The sequence below is a fragment of the Fundulus heteroclitus genome, chromosome 8 (assembly GCF_011125445.2).
Source record: "Fundulus heteroclitus isolate FHET01 chromosome 8, MU-UCD_Fhet_4.1, whole genome shotgun sequence".
In the NCBI taxonomy this organism is placed as follows: Eukaryota; Metazoa; Chordata; class Actinopteri; order Cyprinodontiformes; family Fundulidae; genus Fundulus; species Fundulus heteroclitus.
The window spans coordinates 20201872-20224523 of record NC_046368.1 but is presented as its reverse complement, the minus strand read 5'-3'; the positions used below and the strand labels follow the sequence as shown (position 1 = coordinate 20224523).

The 22652-nt window shown below is 43.4% G+C and overlaps 1 protein-coding gene across 1 annotated transcript; it reads left to right on the top strand.

Annotated features, from left to right (window-relative positions):
* Nucleotides 1-12917: 12917 nt before the first annotated feature.
* On the top strand, nt 12918-15739 carry LOC118563948 (growth/differentiation factor 6-like). Its single transcript, XM_036140321.1, has 5 exons — nt 12918-13158; nt 13591-13748; nt 13839-13925; nt 14017-14147; nt 14521-15739. The coding sequence occupies exons 1-5, from the start codon at nt 13037-13039 to the stop codon at nt 14668-14670; spliced, it is 648 nt and encodes a 215-aa protein (XP_035996214.1). The 5' UTR covers nt 12918-13036; the 3' UTR covers nt 14671-15739.
* Nucleotides 15740-22652: the final 6913 nt, after the last annotated feature.

Genomic DNA, 22652 nt, shown 5'->3' with positions numbered 1-22652 from the left:
GCTGAGGCGGCTAGTCGGAGCTGTGGCCGCAAGGTTGTCGGTGCATGTCGTGGCGGCAACCCTCGAACCCGCTGGTGGACACCAGCGGTGAGGGAAGCCGTCAAGCTGAAGAAGGAGTCCTATCGGGCTTTAGGGATGTGTACCAGCAGTCGAAGCGGCAGGCGGCTCGGCTGGTCGCCGAGGCAAAAACTCGGGCGTGGGAAGAGTTCCAAGACGCCATGGAGAAAGACTTCCGTACGGCTTCGAAGCGATTCTGGTCCACCATCCGGCGTCTCAGGAGGGGGAAGCAGTGCAGTACCAACACTGTTTACAGTGGGGGTGGTGTGCTGCTGACCTCGACTCGGGACGTCGTGCGTCGGTGGGCGGAATACTTCGAAGACCTCCTTAATCCCACCAACACGTCTTCCATTGAGGAAGCAGAGCCTGAGGACTCTGGGTCGGGTTCTCCCATCTCTGGTGCTGAGGTTGCCGAGGTTGTTAAAAAGCTCCTCGGTGGCAAGGCTCCGGGGGTGGATGAGATTCGCCCTGAGTACCTTAAGGCTCTGGATGTTGTGGGGCTGTGTTGGTTAACGCGGCTCTGCAACATTGCGTGGACATCGGGGGCAGTTCCCCTGGATTGGCAGACTGGGGTGGTGGTCCCCCTATTTAAAAAGGGGGACCGGAGGGTGTGTTCCAACTACAGAGGAATCGCACTCTTAAGCCTCCCTGGTAAGGTCTATTCAGGGGTTCTGGAAAGGAGGGTCCGTCGGATAGTCGAATCTCGGATTCAGGAAGAGCAGTGTGGTTTTCGTCCTGGCCGTGGAACACTGGACCAGCTCTATACCCTCAGCAGGATTCTTGAGGGGGCATGGGAGTTTGCCCAACCAGTCTACATGTGCTTTGTGGATCTGGAGAAGGCATTCGACCGTGTCCCCCGGGGGATCCTGTGGGGGGTACTCCGGGAGTATGGAGTACTGGACCCTTTAATAAGGGCTGTCAGGTCTCTGTACGACCGGTGTCAGAGTCTGGTCCGCATTGCCGGCAGTAAGTCGGACTCGTTTCCGGTGAGAGTTGGACTCCGCCAAGGCTGCCCTTTGTCACCGATTCTGTTCATAACTTTTATGGACAGAATTTCTAGGCGCAGCCAAGGTGTTGAGGGGATCCGCTTTGGTGGCCTTAGGATTGCGTCTCTGCTATTCGCGGATGACGTGGTCCTATTGGCTTCATCAGGGCGTGATCTACAGCTCTCACTGGAGCGGTTCGCAGCCGAGTGCGAAGCGGCCGGGATGAAAAACAGTGCCTCCAAATCCGAGACCATGGTCTTGAACCGGAAAAGGGTAGAGTGCCTTCTCCGGGTTGGGGAGGATGTCCTGCCCCTAGTGGAGGAGTTCAAGTATCTTGGGGTCTTGTTCACGAATGAGGGGAAGATGGAGCGGGAGATCGACAGGCGGATTGGTGCAGCGTCTGCTGTGAAGCGGGCGCTGTACTGATCCGTTGTGGTGAAGAGAGAGCTGAGCCAAAAGGCGAAGCTCTCGATTTACCGGTCGATCTACGTTCCTACCCTCATCTATGGTCACGAGCTTTGGGTCGTGACCGAAAGAACGAGATCCCGGATACAAGCGGCTGAAATGAGTTTTCTCCGTAGTGTGTCTGGGCTCTCCCTTAGAGATAGGGTGAGGAGCTCAGTCATCCGGGGAGGACTCAGAGTAGAGCCACTGCTCCTCCACGTCGAGAGGAGCCAGTTGAGGTGGCTCGGGCATCTGGTCAGGATGCCTCCTGGACGCCTCCCTGGAGAGGTGTTCCGGGCACGTCCCACCGGGAGGAGGCCCAGGGGAAGACCCAGGACACGCTGGAGGGACTATGTCTCCCGGCTGGCCTGGGAATGCCTTGGGGTTCCTCCTGAGGAGCTGGCCCAAGTGGCTGGGGAGAGGGACGTCTGGGCCTCCCTACTGAAGCTGCTACCCCCGTGACCCGACCCCGGATAAGCGGAAGACAACGGACGGACGGACGGGGCAATGACTCAGTCAGCCTCCGTCTTTAAGACATCCTTCGTTCCCTCGACTAACCTGTGTTTCCTATGCTCCAGGTTGTATCTGCTCCGGATCCCGCTCCGCAGCACTCCCTCATCTCCTGGAAAATCTTAAGCCGTGTCCAGTTGAAAACCTTCGAGTGATCTCCAGCTCCAGATCTCCAGCTACTAATCCGTAGTCCCTGTGTTAACCTCCAGCAGTTTGATCTCGTTCCCACGCCTCCTGAAATTCTTGCAATCTCCCCTCGCTGTAGACCCCGAACAGGGCTGCAAAGTGATATAGTTGGTTTCACTGCTCCTCCCCCAGGTCTGGGTTCAAACCCCTGCGTGGGGACTTTCAGCATAGACTTTGCATGTTCTCCCTGTGCATGCGTGAGTTCTCTCTGGTCCAAAAATATGAATGTCAGGGTAACTGTTCACTGTAAATTGCCCTTAGGTGTGAGGGTGTGCATGCATGGCTGTTCCTGTGTGTCTCTGTGTCACCCTGTGATGGGCTGGTGGCCTGTTCAGGGCGTACACACACACACACACACACACACACACACACACACACACACACACACACACACACACACACACACACACACACACACACACACACACAATCCTGCACCGATAAGCAGGTATAGATAAAGGCAGGGTGCACTGCATTTTTTTCAGAGGTATTAAAGTAAATTCAGCGAATTACAAGTGCAAGCCACACTTTTCAGATTGGCAACAGAACACAATTATACCCATCTTTGAGTTGGTTTATCAACAATTAAATTCAAGGTTGCACAGTGACAAAGTGGGAAAAAAGTTTGATGGCAAATTACTTTTTCGTGGTACTGTATACATAAAATAAATATACTAAATATAATAAAATATCAGACATTTGAGACCAATAGACTATTGTCTGTGCAACATTTGGACCTTACCTTTATCTGACCATGCTCCCCTGCGTATTCAATTGACTGGAAGATGTTCCACGTGCACCTGCGTCTGATTTTCAACCGAGAAACATACTGTTGATACCAACGCTGGATCAATAGAGCAGCCCTAATCGCTGCAAAACCAAAAGCAGAAAAATCAGAAACATGATGAAATGGCCGGGTTTCACAGAAACTTAGCTATAAGGACGTTCATTTCCATCTAGTTGTTTGAGAAATCTAAGCTCTCGGGCTTGAAAATAATCTCGTCAATGGTAATTAAGTGTTTTCTTTCTAAATCCCAAGGAACACTTTGAGCTGGAGTACTAAACATTACAGAAAGTAGTAAATATCTTTCTGGATAGAAAATGATTTACCTGTGGCGGCTTTCCAGAACACATGAAATTTGGGTTCAGATTACAGCAGTTAAAAACACATTAACAGGCCTAAGCATAGATTTTAGCTGTAAAGGTTTTGGGAAAGCTAAATTAAGTTACCTGGAACAGTGATTCTCACTGAAAATGACAAAAAAGACATGGAAGTGTTGCAGTAAAAAGAGGATTTATTTCAAGTTGATTAAAAATAAAATACCTCTGTCACGTTTGTTCTGCTGTATTCTGGGTTTTCCTATGCCGCATCCTATGACCCTTTACTGCTTTCCCTGTCACAAACAATGTGAGTGAGTATGAGATAATTGTGACCTTGTATTGTGCAACCTGGGAATGGTTCAGTAACAAAATATCTACATACTAAGTAGCACATTTCTCTACTTTTTTCCTTCAAACTCATAAAACAGCTGCTGAATGAAATTTCTAACCAATGTGCACAAGCTGTAAGGATGTGTGTAATGTAAGAGCAATGTAAGGACAAAGATAAATGTATTTTTCAATGCATTCACTAAATTGCAGCATATTCCAAAAAATTGAGAATTTAATAGTCCTATTATTTTTCAATTTTATGTTTAAATCTGACAGAATGACTAAAAAGGTGCTCGCTTGTAGGAGTCACTCGTCATTCATTACCTCCCCTCACTGCCTCCATTTGTTAAAATGATCTTTTTGTTAAAAACACCCCCGCTGAACAGATGCAGGAAGAAACATTTTTTTATAAAAATATGTTATCTCATTGTTGGCTTCCTCTGCAGGTTCAGTGGCAGTAACATTGTAGCTCTTCTCTGGTATACAGCCATGTGTCGGATAAATCGCTGGGGAATATCACAGCCAGGCTACTGTAATAACTCACTCAAAACAAGATGCAGATGGATTAGGATTTAACTTTACTACAGCTCACATCTACGCTGAATAAACAGGTGAGGGCTCTGTTAAAGGGCAGCAAGCCTTTCAAAAGGATCTTATGCAGTCTCACCTAAGGCTCGGAGTTATCATTGTGACTCAGTGCAAAGATCTGGCCATTGATCCCTTGATCTGTTATGTAAATAAGAACAACATTTTTGCCAATTGATACTTTACTAAAAGAAAAAAGAGCAACTGAAGTGCTTCAATACAGCCTCTATGTCTTCCAGTCTTAAATGATTAAAATTTACATTTGCAAATGTAACGTTTTTATAAACAACCATATATATTAACTCCCATAGATGGACTTCTCTTTGCACTGGGCTGTCTTCTGCTACTTTTCCCACATCACTGCAATGCATTGGTGGAGACGAACCATCCTACAGCTGAAGTGGTAAATGCTCCTGTCATCGTGGATTCGTTAAGGTACATTTTGAAAACGTCCTCCGTTGTGTCTCTATTCTGCAAATTACTTAGAAAGGCTGACTGGGATCCCAGACAAAAGCAGCTGGCCATGCTTTGACTCCCAGCTACAACGATTGGGTGGGAGGCGTCTGGCCCTCAAGGACTCCTTTTATTCATGGAAAATTGCAAAAGACACATAGGTGCACTATCCCACAGAGACGGGCAGCATGCACGTGTCTGTTTGTGTGTGGGCCGTCGGAAGAGGCTAATGTCCTGTGGGTGGCTTGTTTTCCTTATGTGGTCAAAAGAAAAAAGCAAATGCTAATCATGTCCACGATACTTGAGTAAATTTAAACTTTATCAGTGTAGCAAATCTAAAAACTGTCTCCACTGACCAAAGGTATGTATGGAATATGTAGTTCCTTGCAAAACTATTTGTGCACCGTGATTTTTTTTCTCCACATTTTATAGCAACAAAACAACTAAACTATGTTTATTTTATTAGGTTTTTAGGTGAAAAATGACACCAAGTAGAGTAAAACTGTTAAGTGGAAAAAAAGGGATATGTCGTTTTAAAAGTAATTTTAATAAATAAAAGTGTAGAGTGTTTGCATTGAACCCTCTCAAATTTAGGCCCCTCAAATCTAGGCTCACAGGGTTTGAAGAGTCATTCACACCACATTTAATTTCATTTTTTTATTAAGAAAAAAGAAAAGGATATGATGTTCATTTTACTTTACAATCGTGCATAATTTTGAATGTTTTATCACGTAAAATCCCAAGAAAGTACAATTTAATTCAAAACTAGCAGCGATAGGCCATTACAGGTTAAATAATTACCCTTATTCTTGGTTGTCAGAAGGCTGGCTGTTGAATTCTGAACATCTTGCAGGCACCAAAGTGTCTACAGTTCAAGACCAGGTTACACAGGCCTACATTAATCTGAACAGGACGTTATAAAGGCATGATTTACTCTGTTAAAGTCATGCAACGGAATGTGGGTCTTACTGAAAAAAAGCTCATCCTGACAACTGGGTTAATTTGTTGATGTTTATATGCATCTATATTTGTACAGCTATTCTAAACAATCTAGCTAAGCCTGGCAGATGCATCTCCGTCAACCTGAATAGGCAAATAGATCTGTAGACCAGTTCACTACCAAAATACATCTTAAAGGATAAGATAAGACATAATATGGAACCATGAAATACCCCATAGCTAAGTGGGGAACCAGAATTATACAGTTTTATGTATATATTTTAATAGATTCTAATTGGTCATCTTTTTTCATAAAATATAGGAGTTCTTAGAATTGTTTGTGTTAATTAACATATTGATCTATTGTGAAAATATGTGTTTGTCATGTCAGATACTCATGAGAGCAACAAGAGAAGCTCAAACCTGCAGATAATGGGCCATAATGAGGCCAGTGATAGAGATCACAGCAGTGTTGTTGAGACTTGTCAAGCATTTTTATGCACAACACCACCAAGTATTTTTATCCTAGCACCAAAACAATCCACGTGTGGGTAATGGTTCATTTGACAGACGTCTCCCTGTTTGCATTGAGGTCCTCATCAACAACCTCCAAACAAGACATAAGACGTCTTTTTTATCTTATATGATAGACTAACACAAGATTGTCCATATATTGTTGAAGTGAAGTAGAATGTTATAATTTCTTGTAAGAAAACAAATCAGAAACGTGTGACATGCATTTGAATCTGGCCCCACCGAGTCAAAACTTTGTGGAACCACATTTTCCTCTTGTTGGGTCTGCAAGCATTTGGAGATCTGTCTCAATCTGGCAGTTCACTCATTCTTCTTTGCAGATTAGTTAAACATTTTCTGCACACAGAAAAGTCATCAACCCCACCAGCACCTTTGTCTAAAACTATGCTGTGTCCCCTGCAATCATGTCTTTTGTTTGTTCACTAATGTTGTCTTACAAACCTCTAAGGCGTTCATAGAGAAGCCATATGCAGTCACATTTAATAAATTATAATATTGCAAACCTGCAGATAATGGAGCTATGCTGTCAGGGGCTTTAAGCCCCTAGTAGGGTCACCCAAGGCAGACAGGTCCTAGGTAAGGGACCAGACAAAGCGCAGCCCAAAAAGCCCCTTATGATGAGTACAATTATCGGACGTGTTCCCTCGCCCGGACGCGGGTCACCGGGGCCCCACTCTGGAGCCAGGCCTGGAGGTGGGGCACGTTGGCGAGCGTCTGGTAGCCGGGCTTTTGCCCATGGAGCCCGGCCGGGCTTAGCACGAAGAGGCGACATGGGTCCCCCTTCCAAGGGGCTCACCACCCGTCAGAGGGGCCAAAGGGGTCGGGTGCATTGTGCAACGGGTAGCAGTAGAGGGCGGGGACCTTGGCGTTCCGATCCTCGGCTGCAGAAGCTGGCTCTTGGGACGTGGAATGTCACCTCTCTGGTGGGGAAGGAGCCTGAGCTTGTGCGCGAGGTTGAGAGGTTCCGACAAGAGATAGTCGGACTCACCTCGACGCACCGCTCTGGCTCTGGAACCAGTCTCCTTGAGAGGGGGTGGACATTCTTCCACTCTAGAGTTGCCCCTGGTGAAAGGCTCCGAGCTGGGGTGGGCATACTTGTTGCCCCTCATCTCGGTGCCTGCACGTTGGGGTTTTCCCCGGTAAACGAGAGGGTGGCCTCCCTCCGCATTCGTGTGGGGTGACGGGTTCTGACTGTTGTTTGCGCTTATGCGCCAAACAGTACTTCAGATTACTCACCCTTTTTGGAGTCCTTGGAAAGGGTACTGGAGAGTGCCCCTCCTGGGGACTCCCTCGTTTTGCTGGGGGACTTCAACGCTCACATGGGCAATGACAGTGGGACCTGGAGGGGCGTGGTCTGGAGGAATGGCCCACTTGATCTGAACTCGAGTGGTGTTTTGTTGTTGGACTTCTGTGCTCGTCATGGATTGTCCATCACAAACACCATGTTGAAGCATAAGGGTGTCCATATGTGCTCTTGGCACCAGGACACCCTAGGTCGCAGTTCAATGATCGACTTTGTTGTCGTTTCATCTGATCTGCGGCCGCACGTCTTGGACACTCGGGTGAAGAGAGGTGCGGAGCTCTCCACCAACCACTACCTGGTGGTGAGTAGGCTCCGATGGCGTCCCGAGGGAGGCGGGGGACATTGAGTCTGAATGGACCATGTTCCGCGCCTCTTTTGTCGAGGCGGCTAGTCGGAGCTGTGGCTGCAAGGTTGTCGGTGCATGTCGCGGCGGCAACCCTCGAACCTGCTGGTGGACACCAGCGGTGAGGGAAGCCGTCAAGCTGAAGAAGGAGTCCTACCGGGCTTTTTTGGCCTGTGGGACTCCGGAAGCAGCTGATGTCTACCGGCAGTCGAAGCGGCAGACGGCTCGGCTGGTCGCCGAGGCAAAAACTCGGGCGTGGGAAGAGTTCGGAGAGGCCATGGAAAAAGACTTCCGTACGGCTTCGAAGCAATTCTGGTCCACTATCCGGCGTCTCAGGAGGGGGAAGCAGTGCAGTACCAACACTGTTTACAGTGGGGGTGGTGTGCTGCTGACCTCGACTCGGGACGTCATGTTTCGGTGGGTGGAATACTTCGAAGACCTCCTCAATCCCACCAACACATCTTCCATTACGGAAGCAGAGCCTGAGGACTCTGGGTCGGGTTCTCCCATCTCTGGTGCTGAGGTTGCCGAGGTTGTTAAAAGGCTCTTCGGTGGCAAGGCCTCGGGGGTGGATGAGATTCGCCCTGAGTACCTTAAGGCTCTGGATGTTGTGGGGCTGTGTTGGTTAACGCGGCTCTGCAACATTGCGTGGACATCGGGGGCAGTTCCCCTGGATTGGCAGACTGGGGTGATGGTCCCCCTATTTAAAAAGGGGGAACGGAGGGTGTGTTCCAACTACAGAGGAATCACACTCTTAAGCCTCCCTGGTAAGGTCTATTCAGGGATCTCGGATTCAGGAAGAGCAGTGTGGTTTTCGTCCTGGCTGTGGAACACTGGACCAGCTCTATACCCTCAGCAGGATCCTGCAGGGGGCATGGGAGTTTGCTCAACCAGTCTACATGTGCTTTGTGGATCTGGAGAAGGCATTCGACCGTGTCACCCGAGGGATCCTGTGGGGGGTACTCCGGGAGTATGGAGTACCGGACCCTTTAATAAGGGCTGTCAGAGTCTGGTCCGCATTGCCGGCAGTAAGTCGGACTCATTTCCAGTGAGAGTTGGACTCCGCCAAGGTTGCCCTTTGTCACCGATTCTGTTCATAACTTTTATGGACAGAATTTCTAGGCGCAGCCAAGGTGTTGAGGGGATCCGTTTTGGTGGCCTTAGGATTGCGTCTCTGCTATTCGCGGATGACATGGTCCTATTGGCTTCATCAGGGCGTGATCTACAGCTCTCACTGGAGCGGTTCGCAGCCGAGTGCGAAGCGGCCAGGATGAAAATCAGTGCCTCCAAATCCGAGACCATGGTCTTGAACCGGTAAAGGGTAGAGTGCCTTCTCCGGGTTGGGGAGGATGTGCTGCCCCTAGTGGAGGAGTTCAAGTATCTTGGGGTCTTGTTCACGAATGAGGGGAAGATGGAGCGGGAGATCGACAGGCGGATTGGTGCAGCGTCTGCTGTGAAGCGGGCGCTGTACAGATCCGTTGTGGTGAAGAGAGAGCTGAGCCAAAAGGCAAAGCTCTCGATTTACCGGTCAATCTACGTTCCTACCCTCATCTATGGTCACGAGCTTTGGGTCGTGACCGAAAGAACGAGATCCCGGATACAAGCGGCTGAAATGAGTTTTCTCCGTAGTGTGTCTGGGCTCTCCCTTAGAGATAGGGTGAGGAGCTCAGTCATCCGGGGAGGACTCAGAGTAGAGCCGCTGCTCCTCCACGTCGAGAGGAGCCAGTTGAGGTGGCTCGGGCATCTGGTCAGGATGCCTCCTGGACGCCTCCCTGGTGAGGTGTTCCGGGCACGTCCCACCTGGAGGAGTCACAGGGGAAGACCCAGGACACGCTGGAGGGACTATGTCTCCCAGCCTTGGGATTCCTCTGGAGGAGCTGGCCCAAGTGGCCGGGGAGAGGGACGTCTGGGCCTCCCTACTGAAGCTGCTATCCCCGTGACCCGACCCCGGATAAGCGGAAGAAGACGGACGGACGGACGGACGGATAATATTGCATTACATATTGTATGCTGTTTGTATGTTCTCCTTGTGCATGTGTGGGTACTTCATGCAAGAAGCTGTGCAAAACAGTTATTTTTTATGGATCTTAAGCTCCAGCCCTATATTTGTAAGCAGGGTACTGTAAGATGCTGGAATGACTTGGAAATTTTAAAGAACACTTTTCCAGGCTTTTAAAAAAAACAGTTTAAAAGTCTGCATCTATAGAACGCATTATATAAAGAAATTATCTTTGGTGTTTAGAGAAGGCTCAGGGTTGTACTGTGAGAGAGGGTCAAATAAATTTAAAGGAACAATCCAATTTGTTTCTTTATCAAAATATAAAATGTATTATTTTATACATTTATTTAAAATGTGATACCACATGTCTCTTTTTAACAGCATAAAACAAAGTATTTCAGTAGAAAAGCACGTATTTATTTACATCTTTGATAATATGCCATAACACGTCTGTCTTTGTCAAAAAGCATAAAACAAAGTCTTTCACTATGAAGCCATGTGTTTATACATTGATATGCCACAAGTCTGTCTGTTAAAGAGCATACATTTATGAAATCGGGTCAAAGTTCAGGGAGGTATGATTTATTTTATTTTATTTGGGCAAACAGCTCCCTCAGTACAAATAAATGCACTGGAGACACGTCAGAGACACATCCAAAATGGCTTCCACGCTGAAATTTTGGCTCCAGTAGGCAGTGCCAGTCCATGGGACGTCTACCTATACGAAATGTCTATGCTCTCACCCATAGACATTAAAAACATAGACATGATCCCTCGGTGTGAGTGTGTGCATGCATGGTTGTTTATTCTATGACTGACTGGCAACCTGTCCTCGGTCTATCTGGCCTCTTGCCCAGCGGGAGATGGGCGACCTTGCATGGACAGGTGGGCATTGACAATGGATGGAGGGACGGACTTCTTTTCCATCTCACATTTACTTTTGCATACTTTATGCTGGCCCTTCCAATAAAAGCTAAACAAACCTTTATTGTTGTAACCTTGCAAAATCTGTACATATACAGGTTATACATACTTCTGGGAGGTACTGTGCTACATAAATATGAAATGATGTCGGGTTTTTTTTTTCTTGTTGTTTTTACTTCTGTAGCTCAATATCTCATATGTAGCAAACCATATTGAGCATGCTCTTAAATTAAAATTCCTATCATCATTTCACCTGTAGATTAGGGAGGGAAAGCATGCCAATGCTTGTTTCTGCATGTAGCAGACATTCCTCTGGCTCTCCGGGTGAAATATAGTTTGATATCCAGTGCACCTGATAAGATGTCCCATTTTGGGGCCTCATGAGAAAGTTTTTGCTTGTGCTCAGTTTTTGGCAAGAGGATCTTATTCGAGGGCACCAAAGGACAAAAAGCTACTGTGTAGTGCAAGTCTTAATTCTGTGAAGCATTCATTTTTCCCAAGCTCCTGGTGTCCTGATAGCAACATCACCTGCAGCATTTTACATCTTGTTTGTTACATTTCCATTGTGTCCTTGATGAACTACTGCAGAGGAATACTACAAGGTTTACTGGGTTTCTCGGGGGAGGTTACTCGCTGTTATGTCAAGCCAATAAATAACAGATGCATAAAAGCTGATAATAAACCATGTGCAAAAATAAATGGCCTCATCCTGGCCCTTAGTTTGGTGGTCTGGCAAACTGTCAGATTGCTTCATACTACTGGTCTATGCTAAAACACATAAATCTGCATTTCCATACTGACACATTAAAGGTAAGTGCATAAAAAGGTGCACCTTCAGACAACCTCACTCAGGGAGCTAATCTGGCTAATCTGTTTTAAGTATTGCTCAAGTTTGACCCTGTTTAAACTCTGAGAAAAACACAGGCTTGAACTCGTTCTGAGTGGTGTGGCCATAAACCATCATCAACAAACCATGGTGGATCCCAAACTGGAAAATTACCCAATTAAAACTGAACAAAGAAGCTGTGCTCACTGGATAGTCACTGCTTTTTCATTTGCTTTTTTATTATATTTTATTATTTTTGTTACATTTCTTTTGTTAAATTATGTTGTTTTTTTTGTGTGTAAAAGCATGTCAGTGAGACTGAGGGAAAAGCTTAGATGTTGAAAGGAACTAACATCTCAAGTCCTGCTGGATCACACAGAGACTCAGCAGGAAGTTTAGCTGTTCTTTAATTGTTCTTTAATAAAGCAAACTCAAACTTTACAACCACTCACACCTAGACTCTGTAGATACTGAAGCTCAACTAATAAATTAAACCAAATGTCGAGGAGCTATGTTCTGCCTTTTGGTTTTATTTACAATAAAAATCCCAAACTACTGTTTTTTATTGTAAGAAAAGAGAAAACAAGGGAGAAAAGGAGACAAAAATAGAGTGGAGGAAAAAGAGTTTAAGATAACATCCTTGGAATGATTTAAAGTATACAAAGTATAAATGGCCCAGTCAAAGTCCAGACCTCCATCTAGTTTATAATCTGTAGTAAGACTGAATGTTTCCTGTTCACAGAAGCTCTACATCCATTCAGACTTAGCTTGAGTTCATTTGCAAAGATGACAGAGCAATTTTTTGGCCTCTAGAAGTGCAAAGTTGGTAGAGACATACACCAAAATGTGTTTGTACAAAGTGGTGAATACAAAATCATCCCAATATTTAAGATTGAAATTTTTAAAGTGAAAAACATGTAGTATGTTCCTTTCACTTTACAGATATGGCTACTTTGTGATTGTATGTTACACAGTAGCATACATATACATATCAGCTTCTAGTGGTAACATAATAAATGGCTCAAGGGTGTGAATACTTTTGTGTGCATCTTAATTATACTCTGTTTTTGGCAGAATAACTTTTTTGAAGGAAAATAGCCATTAAATGTGAATTCTGGAGGTGATATTGTACCGAGCCACTAAAGTGGGACATTCTGGGATTTGTCCTGTGACAATTTGTTTTATTTCTGAGTATTTATGAGTGAAAATTGCAGCATGTGTGGCTTTGCTAATTTTGTCTCCTTCCCACCTTTCATTCCAGATTGTTTGTCTTGAGTCTGTCTATTAGTCTTCCTGTGCTGGACCCAGAGCAGGGGACAGGACAACAATGTTAAGTATCTCAAGGCCACGCTGGGGTGATAGAAGATAAAAACTCAGGTTCCCCGGCCCCGACCAACAGTACCTTGTGTAGCATCCTCATCTCCACAGCGTTGTGTCCTCCTTTCAAGAAGACATACGTGAAGAAGTGCCATCTTTGTTCTTTTGGGACCCATCCTGACCTCACTGGTTATCCGCCATGTCTTTTGCATTTATTGGCTCGGTGATGCTTCTCAGTTCTTCTGTGGTGGTTGCTTTCGTCTTGCATCCATCCAACGAGGAGCCTGCAGCCTCTGCTAATTCCCCGTTTTCCCATCAAAGGTGAGTTTCAGCTAATATATGCATCCAAAAAGTGTTTGCGATAGCACTTCTTAGAGCATGTGTGTAGTCTTTCTGTAATGATTAAATAATTTCCCCCTGGGATTATTAAAGTATTTCTGATTCTGATTCTGAAATGTGTGTGTGTAGGAAACATTTAGCAAACCTTTATCATAATGGATGATCAAATAATTGATTATTTATGTGATTCTGGGTCATTTTGTTACATCTGTGCAAAGACTTTCTCTCAAAGCTTCATATTCTCTTCAGCTTTCTATCATTAAACTCTTCACTCCTCTGTGAACCGTCTGTGCAGGGCTATTTTGTTGTTTCACATTTATACATTTACCTCACACGATGAAGCATTTGGGTTACAAGATCACCGGATGCACTAATATCAATCAAACCTAATGTGATTATGACTGTAACATTCAGGTGCCAGGATCAGTCACTGCAGTCTATCAGGAAGAATCTCCTGAGGGCTCTCAACATGCAGACCGAGCCACAGCTGCCTGCTGGTGTGATAGACGGTGTCCGTGAGCAATGGCTGAGAACATTCAACATCATTCCACAAATTGTTAAGAAGACTGCAAGTAAGTGGAAACCATGAGTCAAAGTGTTCAGATATAATCCTTTATGACGATGGCTTGTACCCAAAGCTGACAAAGTCCCTCTTTCTCCAGCCACCGCTGATTACTCTGTGTTACATGACGGTGGAAACAGAACAGACCTAAAGTGTTGTGCTGCAGCCTCTGAGATCTCCATGAAAGGTATTGAACAATGACTATAAAATATATTGCACCCAGAAGTGTCTTTTTTTTCTGTCATTTGATGGTAAAAATCACATTTTGTATCTTCCAGATCTGGGCTGGGACAGCTGGGTGATTTATCCTTTGAGCCTGACCGTGGTTCAGTGCGCTCTGTGCAACCCTGCAGATGGCACCGTGCAATGTCCCGAATCCTCCTCCAGGGTGCAGGATGCCAGCTCACAGGTATGAATCCTTCAAATATTTCAGCCAGAGACATATTCTCAGGTTTAAAAAAAACAACAACAAAAAAATAAAAAAAAAATGTGTTGCAGTCACCCCAGTTCAAGACGTGCCTTACAGTTTGTGACCCTGAAGGAAACACAAGATTATAAAATGATATGGGAGCTGCTGATTTTCTGTTCGGTTTCAATGATTTAAATATACTTCCTGACGAAATCTTCAAAAGATCCAACCTAATTGTCTTTATTTTCCTTTTTTGTGTATATAGTTTGCTGCTCCCATGTTGTAAAATGAAATCAATTTATTTCATTCCTCTGTATTAATTATAATGAACTATAAGTGCACTGATTGACTTTTGATCCCTTTGTGCATTCAGGACAATTTGCCATGTTGCCAGCCCGCCACACAGGAAACACAGAACCTGGCCTACATGGATGAAACCAGCACCATCGTCCTCTCTTCAGTGGAACTGACCCGCAGCTGCGGCTGTGGACCAGGGAACGCCCAGCAGCCCGGCTCAGACTAGGCTGGGGTCCGTCCCACAGTCTCTGGCATAAGATCCGAGCCACCTGGCATATCCAAAATATCTTTGTACCCAGGCCTGTAGTGCTCTCTGTTTCTCTATCACCAATTGTTATTCCGTGTACTCAGCTCTGATCGTGGGAACCAAAGCAACATCTCAAGTTTTGAATTCCTGCTGCTCCCTCGTACCACAAACAGATTTGTTGAGCCTGCAAGTCGTGAAAATTGATCTCTCCTTCTGCACACTATGCAAATGTGTTGCTTAAAATAGAAATCAGTATACAAGAGATCTGCATTTTTAAAAAAAATCTTAGATTACTGAACATAAATAGCTGGAAAAGAACTTAGGTTCAGAGGACATCTATGTGGTTAATGCTCTTGAGTACAGATCATTTATATGTAGCTGCTAAAAGTACTCAGTGTTCCTTTTAAAAATGTGAGAGCGAGCCATGCCAAATACTAGACAGGCCAGTTTTTTTTTCTTCACTGACTTGTCAGGCCACCATGTTCTCTTGGGAAATGGGAAATATTTTAGTTTATTTTCAGCAAGGTCAGAAAAATAAGTGTGTAAATCTCCTAATGCTTCATATTCATTTTGTTTTAAAGTCTTCAAGACCATCCAAAAGCTCCCAAATTTAATCATCTATAAGAAACTTCATGAAAGGAACGAGCTTTGGTCTTAATGGGAAAATTTTGGAAATAAGATAACTTGTCTCATGTCAACAGCACACAGTAATGTGGTAAAAATGCAATAAAAAAATAGACATTTTCATTCCTTTACGACCAAATCCATTAGGATCAGAGATTGAATAAAAGCACTATCAGAATGAATCCTGAACATGATGTTTGTATTTCTAGTTCAGCTGCAGCTTTATCAAATCTGACCATATAAACAACAACAATAAAATACATTTATCTTTGACAGTACTTGGTGACCTCATCCAGGCAACCTGGCAACGCAGCGTTTCCAGGTCTAAACACCTCCCTGCTAATCCAACAAACTTAAATTCAGGACTGATAAGATGCTTTAACCATTATTGCCTGAGTTAGGATTTGCTTTAATGCAGTTTTTTTATCACTACAACTTCAGAGCATGCCGCAACTGGAAAGTCCGTTCCTCCTCTGTTTCAGATCTACCAATAACCAAAGCACTTGTTTTAATTTTCTACAGATAAACAACATTTTTAGATAGCTTTGGAGTTCTCTTCTGTGTATTTTCAGTAATTTCTTGAGCAGTGAAGGTTCTCGATTTTGAATTTGTCTTCTTTTTCTTCTTTGTTTTTGTATTTTGTAATAAATTCACACAGTTACCTCACAGTTTAACTTTTAAAGTCTTTTTACATAGTGTGCAATTTTAGTTTAAAAACACATTCAGATCGGATGTTTAACACACTGCTTTTCCCTTGTAATCATTTGTATTCTGTAATTTTTTTTGTTTTCAGAAATTCTAATAAAGATGACTGAAGTGCTTTAAAAACTGCTCTCACTTTTTATTCCTTGAGATTTATTGTGTATGGCAATAGTGTCCTCTTTCTAAAAATAAGGATTTATGTACTGAAATTTTTACTACAGGCAATCTTTTATGCCTGCATGACAAGCAGAAATTTATGAAATCCAGCCAAGAGGGAGGGAAATCTGAGCTGAAGAAATGCTGGCTGTGCGTTTCAAAAGACTGGGTTCTTCTGAGGGGAACAGTGATCCACTTCACTCTGAGTGGCTGCTGCTGTTTTTGCTTGTGTTGAAGCTATTTGTTCACAGTTTCTAAGTATTACAGCCCATTAGGACCTAAGCCCACAGCTGAGTACTTCTTTTAGGCTTATTTGTGGACAGAATGAGAGGATATTTCAGCGTGTGGATGTCTTTTGGCTTGCTGTGCCACCTTCTGCAGGTCTTCGAGGCATTTAAGTGCTCAGAGAAAGAGACGCTGTTGATGCCCCAGCCCAGCTCCATGAAACTACCAACGGATTGTTTGATAGAGTGCAGCACAATGACATATGCTAGAAAACTGCAACTCGGGGACAATCACAACATACGGATGACAGACTCCAGAGAAGGTAAGAAGCCACAAAGTCACTTCAGCAGAGCTTGGCACAAAACTAAGTCCCAAGATTTTCTTTTATTTTTTAACTGGAAAGAAATGATACTAACACTATTTTAATACATCACTGCCTGACACATAAAGCTAACCTTCCAACCTGCACGAAATCAAAATCACTTCCTATGCACTTATAATTATGCGTATAAACCATAAGATTTATGAAAACTTAAAATTTCTGCAAGCCAATGTTGTTGGCTGTTGTTCTGATTAATTCAGCAGTAAGTGATCTGGACTTCATTATCTGCATCTGTTTTTTTTCTGCTTTCCCCCCTCCTGAGGCTTTTGCTTCATCTTAAATAAACTAACTGGCCAAGTTGTTGTTGTTTGCCTCTTTTTTGCAGGATTGTTGTTAAAAAAATCACAATATATAAATGTAGTGTGTTAGCTGTGGTGCATCAGACGTTAATATTTACACCCTTTGCATCTGCATTGACTTTGACCTTCTTAAACAGGAGACCCCGGGGAATACTGCTGGTCCTCAGAGCTGAAGTGCCTCACAGGAAACAGCTTCACGAGTGCATACGTTGTGTTGCCTGTGGACGCTTCAGCAGCGGGAGGTGAGCAGCTGGAAGTGAAAACCACTGGTCCCACTGCCACGACGCTGCACACCACCAACAGTCCGACCACCCTCGCAGAGAGCTGCGGACTTATTCACGAAGTGACGACACACTTCACCCCGCCGAGCACAGAGACGTCATTCTGCGTGCAAGTTCTTACCCAAGAACAGGAACGGGGGGACCAGTTTCTTACGTGTCCTCCCTTTCTGGTCACCTTTTGGCAGAGAAGTTCAAACCAACCCAGTCAACAGGATCTTGGATAGAAAAAAAAAAAAAAAAAGCAAGAGCAAGAGCAAAAAATAAAAAGAAAACAACTTTTTACTTGCATAGCAATGAGACTGTTATGAAAGCTCTTATTTTAAATTAACTGTACGAACAGGCGTGTAAATATATAACCATGGCATTATTTTACAAGTAGTAAGGAGAAATCTTGTTCCAATATACCATATATGACTTCATTTTGTAAACAAAACATGTTGCTGTAGATCAGGGGTCACCAACATGGTGCCCCCTGAAAAATGTATTTCCGTTAATCTTCTTGTTTAATCCCACTTGCATTTATATAGATTTAAAAATGACAATATCTATAGCAACGCATGAAAAATTATTTATTTCTATTGAACTCTTCTAGTTCAAAGGTCAGCACCTGTAGCCCTTCGTATGTCACAACACTAATGAGACAGCTCTCAGTTTCAAAAAGGTTGGTGACCCCTGCTGTAGATGATCAAGAAGAGCCTCAATGGCAACGTTATAAATCCTCAACCAATCAACACTGAGTTAAATGACTGCAGATGGTTCTAGGATGACCCCTGAGAACGTCGACTGACAGATCAGTGAAGAACGTTGTTCTGCTCAGATGAGTTGTTAGGTTCAGCAAGATACTATGTGTGAGTGTTTAATCCTGTCACACAATTTCTGGGAAGGAAAACTTAGAAGTGTGTACCTATACATGTAAGTTCCAAAAAAAGGTAAAAACAAAGCAACTGGACTTGTTTTCCGTAGTGAAGACGTTTCGCTTCCTCTCCAGGAAGCTTTCTCAATTCAAAAAGTCTGGAGTAATGTGGAGCTTTATACCATTACCAAACAAAGGCCTTGTAATGGCTTAGATAACATGCAAATTCCACCGAAACAGAAAATTTGCATGTTATCTAAGCCATTACAAGGCCTTTGTTTGGTAATAGTATAAAGCTTGTTACTTCACATTACTCCAGACTTTTTGAATTGAGAAAGCTTCCTGGAGAGGAAGCGAAATGTCTTCACTACGGAAAACAAGTCCAGTTGTTTTGTTTTTACTTTTTTTGGAATGACCATGACCTGGATGACTGAGAATCTTCACCAGCATACTATACATGCAAGGCACAATAATTATCCAATATCAATGTGAACACAAAAAAAAAAAAAACAGGCTGTGTTTGATTTTTTTTAGGTGAATTAAAATGTGATTTAACTCTCCAGATATACACTTAATCTAAAAATAACACTGATAATAATTTTAAAGTCATTTTTGAACAATAAACAATAATAGTCACCTACAGATTTGAATGCCACACGTTAATGCTGTTTATCTGCAATAAAAACATTTTATTAACTGATTGCAATTAGTTGCTTAGGCTTTATATTTGTTCTCATTTGGATTCTTCAAAGATTGAATGCATTGGATGAATCATTTTATTATACCAAAAAAAAGTAAAAACAAAAAAAACATTTTATTATAAGCCTCTTTGTAATGATGTGTGATAATCAGAGGACAATCTCGACTGGTAGTTTTTTTTGAAAGTCTGTAATCACATTTTAGTATTGAAGTGAAGAGAGGCTCTGCCGCTTCTAATGTTCAACTTGCCAAACAACTGTTCTGTTTTCTGAGTTTACTTAGAAGAAAACAAAGAAAACCCCTGAAGTATGACTCCATGACTCTTTTGTAAATTAATGATTTTGGTGCTGCGCAAGCAGCGATATCACCGGCGCTTTAATCTGATGCAATGTTTGGTCTTTTTGTGTTTCCTTGCAAACATTATTACAGTGAATTTGGTGATTAAAAAAAAAACATAAGGTGCTCAAAGCAGCATAAGTTTCTATATCTTCACATTCTGTGTATATCAAGCATGTTTAGCCAATTACCTAACATTTATTTTTTGCCTGCTAGTTTTATATAATCCAGTCTACTGTAAAATGCCAAAGACCCTTTTACTGTTTGCTGGTGTGTTCTGCTGTTGGAATTTTAACACATGAAAAGAGTGCCACCTGCTGGCCATTATGTCAACTATTGACAGTGATGGATTTTAAACTGCAACCCACCACCAGGTGACAGGCATGTTTCAAAGAAGCATAGGTTGCATTTGTGTATTGTGTAAAATAAAAAATTAAATGTGTAGAAGACATCTTGTGTTAAGTAAACATATAATGAAGTACTTGTCTTTATTTATTTTAAAATGCTCAGTGGCTATTAGACTGCCTTGCAAAAGTAGCCCAGGAACTTTTACACAGTTTATCGTATAAAAAAACAACAAAGGTATTTGCGTAATATTGGGTTTCTCTACCAAATTTGTACATCGAGAGAGATTTTGTTCAGTCAAATTGGACGGAAAGCCTCCATGAACAGCAAATGTCACAGATTCTCAACCGGATTTGGGTCTGGACTTTGACTGGACCGTTCTATTGCATGGATTTGCTAGAACATAAACCAGGGGTTCCCAAACTTTTCAGCCTGCAACCCCCAAAATAACAGTGCCAGAGACTGGCGACTGGGATTGGGGTTTCTTTCTCTATCTTTTTCAGAAATTATGACAATATAGTAGTAAAATTACAAAACTTCCAGTAAGACTTCTCACAAAAAGTGCAGACATCCCGCTGCATTACAACAAGGACTGTGGCAAAAGTTATACCTTGATATTGTTTCACAAACAAGGAAATTCAAAATCTTTTTTGCACATCAGCATTGAACATCTCGTGGCCCCCAACCCCCCAGAGGTGTCTTGCGACCCCCACTTTGAGAACCCCTGATCTAAACCATCTCATTGCCCCTCTAATAGTACGTATGATGACTTTTTTTTCCGGTGGAAGGAGAACCTCCATCCCAGTCTAAAATCCCTGGAATCTTGTAACAAGTTTTCTTCCAGGATTTCCCTGTATTTAGCACCACCCCTCTTCCCTTCAACTTTTACCACCTCCTAAAGAAAAGATCTCCCAAAACATCGTGCTGCTAAGTTTGTAGAGATGGTGTGTTCAGGATGAAGTGAAGTATTCCTTTCCCCACAAAGGTTTTGGTTTCATCTGACTGGAGCACCTTCTACCACACATTAGTAACAACACAACGAAGGTGTGGCAGAGCATAAAAGACATCACAAACTTTAGCGGTTTGTGTTTGTAATCCAAAATATTACTTATTCAGACCGGGGGGGGGGGGGGGGGGGGCGGAATGTATCCCCCTGGGGATAAAACATGAATGACCAGAGGGGGGGCATCACAGGGGGGGTTAATCTCCACAGCGGTTGGAGTCATCTCAACGGGTGGTGAGACAGCCTACAGAGAGAATGTCCTGAAGTCAACTTCAGGAAGCACAATACTGGCCCAGGACCCCCACCCCTCTTTTCATTGATAGTGAGCACGCTCAAGTTTCTTGGCGTCCTCATCTCCGCCGACATCTCCTGGTCTGAGAACATTGCAGCAGTCACCAAGAGAAGGCTCAGCAGCGCCTACACTTCCTCAGAGTCATCAGGAAGCACAAACTAGACTCCAGCCTGCTGCTGACCTTCTACCGTTCATCCATCGAGAGCCTGTATGGTACAGCAGCAGGGAGAGGCGCCAAAGAGTTGTAAAGTCAGCCCAAAAGATGAATTGGCTTCCCTCTCCCCTCCCTAATGGACATTTCCACCTCACGCTGCCTCAGCAGAACCATAACTATCAGTGCAGAGAGCTCCCACCCTGGCTTTGAACTGTTTGACCTTTTGCCCTCAGGGAGGGGTTACAGGTGCATTAGGACCAGTACAAACAGACTCAAAAATGCTTCTTTCCTAAAGGGGATGACCACCCTGAACTCCCACATGCTATAATAAACAACTGTTGGGGAAAAAAAAAAAACCTTACTACTGTGATGATAATGTGCAATATTTACAGTTTTTATCCTACAATGCGCAATATTTACCCACATATATTTAACAATGTACACAACAATATATTTTATTTTTGCAAGGTACATAATACCCAGGAATGGACTCCTTACCTCTTAATGTTTACACTGTATATATTTTTGATAACTGATATTTTGATATTTATGCACTGTTTGGAGTTGGCTTCAATCTCGTTGTACATGTGTATAATGACAATAAAAGGCATTCTGATTCTGACATTTGATGGTCAACTACATGACTTATGCAATAAGTACAAACATGCATTCTTATTGATTTTTTTAACAATGGCTCCCTTCTTGCCACTCTTCCATAAAGGTCAGAATTGTGACGTCCAAGGCTTAAGGTATTGTTTTTATGATCTGACTCTGTGTAAAACACCTCAGGAACTGTATCCTTGACATATCTTAGTGTGTCTTTTTCTTTGTCATGCTGCTTCTTCATTTATACTCTCTGATACACTGCCTTGACCTTCAGAGAACAGTTGTATTTGCACTAGGATCAAAGAAATTACTCATATGTTGACTGATTCTATTTGCCAATTAAGAAGACAGATAAGGGTTATGTTGGATAATATTGAGGGGTTAAATACATATGTACACACACTGGCAGTTGTTGAAATGGTCAATAGGGTGTGTTGGATGGGGAGGAAGGGGGGGGCACCGCATAATATCAAATTGAATACGTTTTGATGTGTTCCTTTCCACGTATGGAAAGAATTTGAGGCGAAAGGAAGGGAGCCAGTGGATAGGACAAGGAAAATGGAGGCGCCCAGCTTATATTTAATGCAAAAAATCGGCACCTATATTAGATTTTTAGTTGCATAAATATTGGCACACTGTGTTACCTTACCTTTATGCTCCACCTCACACTTATGGCCCAGGCCCAGATTAGTTTTGCCTGGGTCTAAAACAATATTTTCCAATGAAATACAGTAAAGTTTGCAGTTTATTGTGACACGGGGTAAAAACCTGAGCGGGGTATGAACATTTTTGCAAATCCTGCGTAAACGTCCCATTCAGGGTTCCCTTTAACCGACAACCATTAAACTGCGTTATACTTTCATTAATTTCTCCATCTAGCTATTAATTCACTGGAACCCGAGAGCGGCATGTGAAATAAAGCAACCTTGTCTTTCGGTGATTATGTTTAACCATCAGATCTGATGCTACAATGCTAGATTCCTATATAAAAATGTAAATTTTCT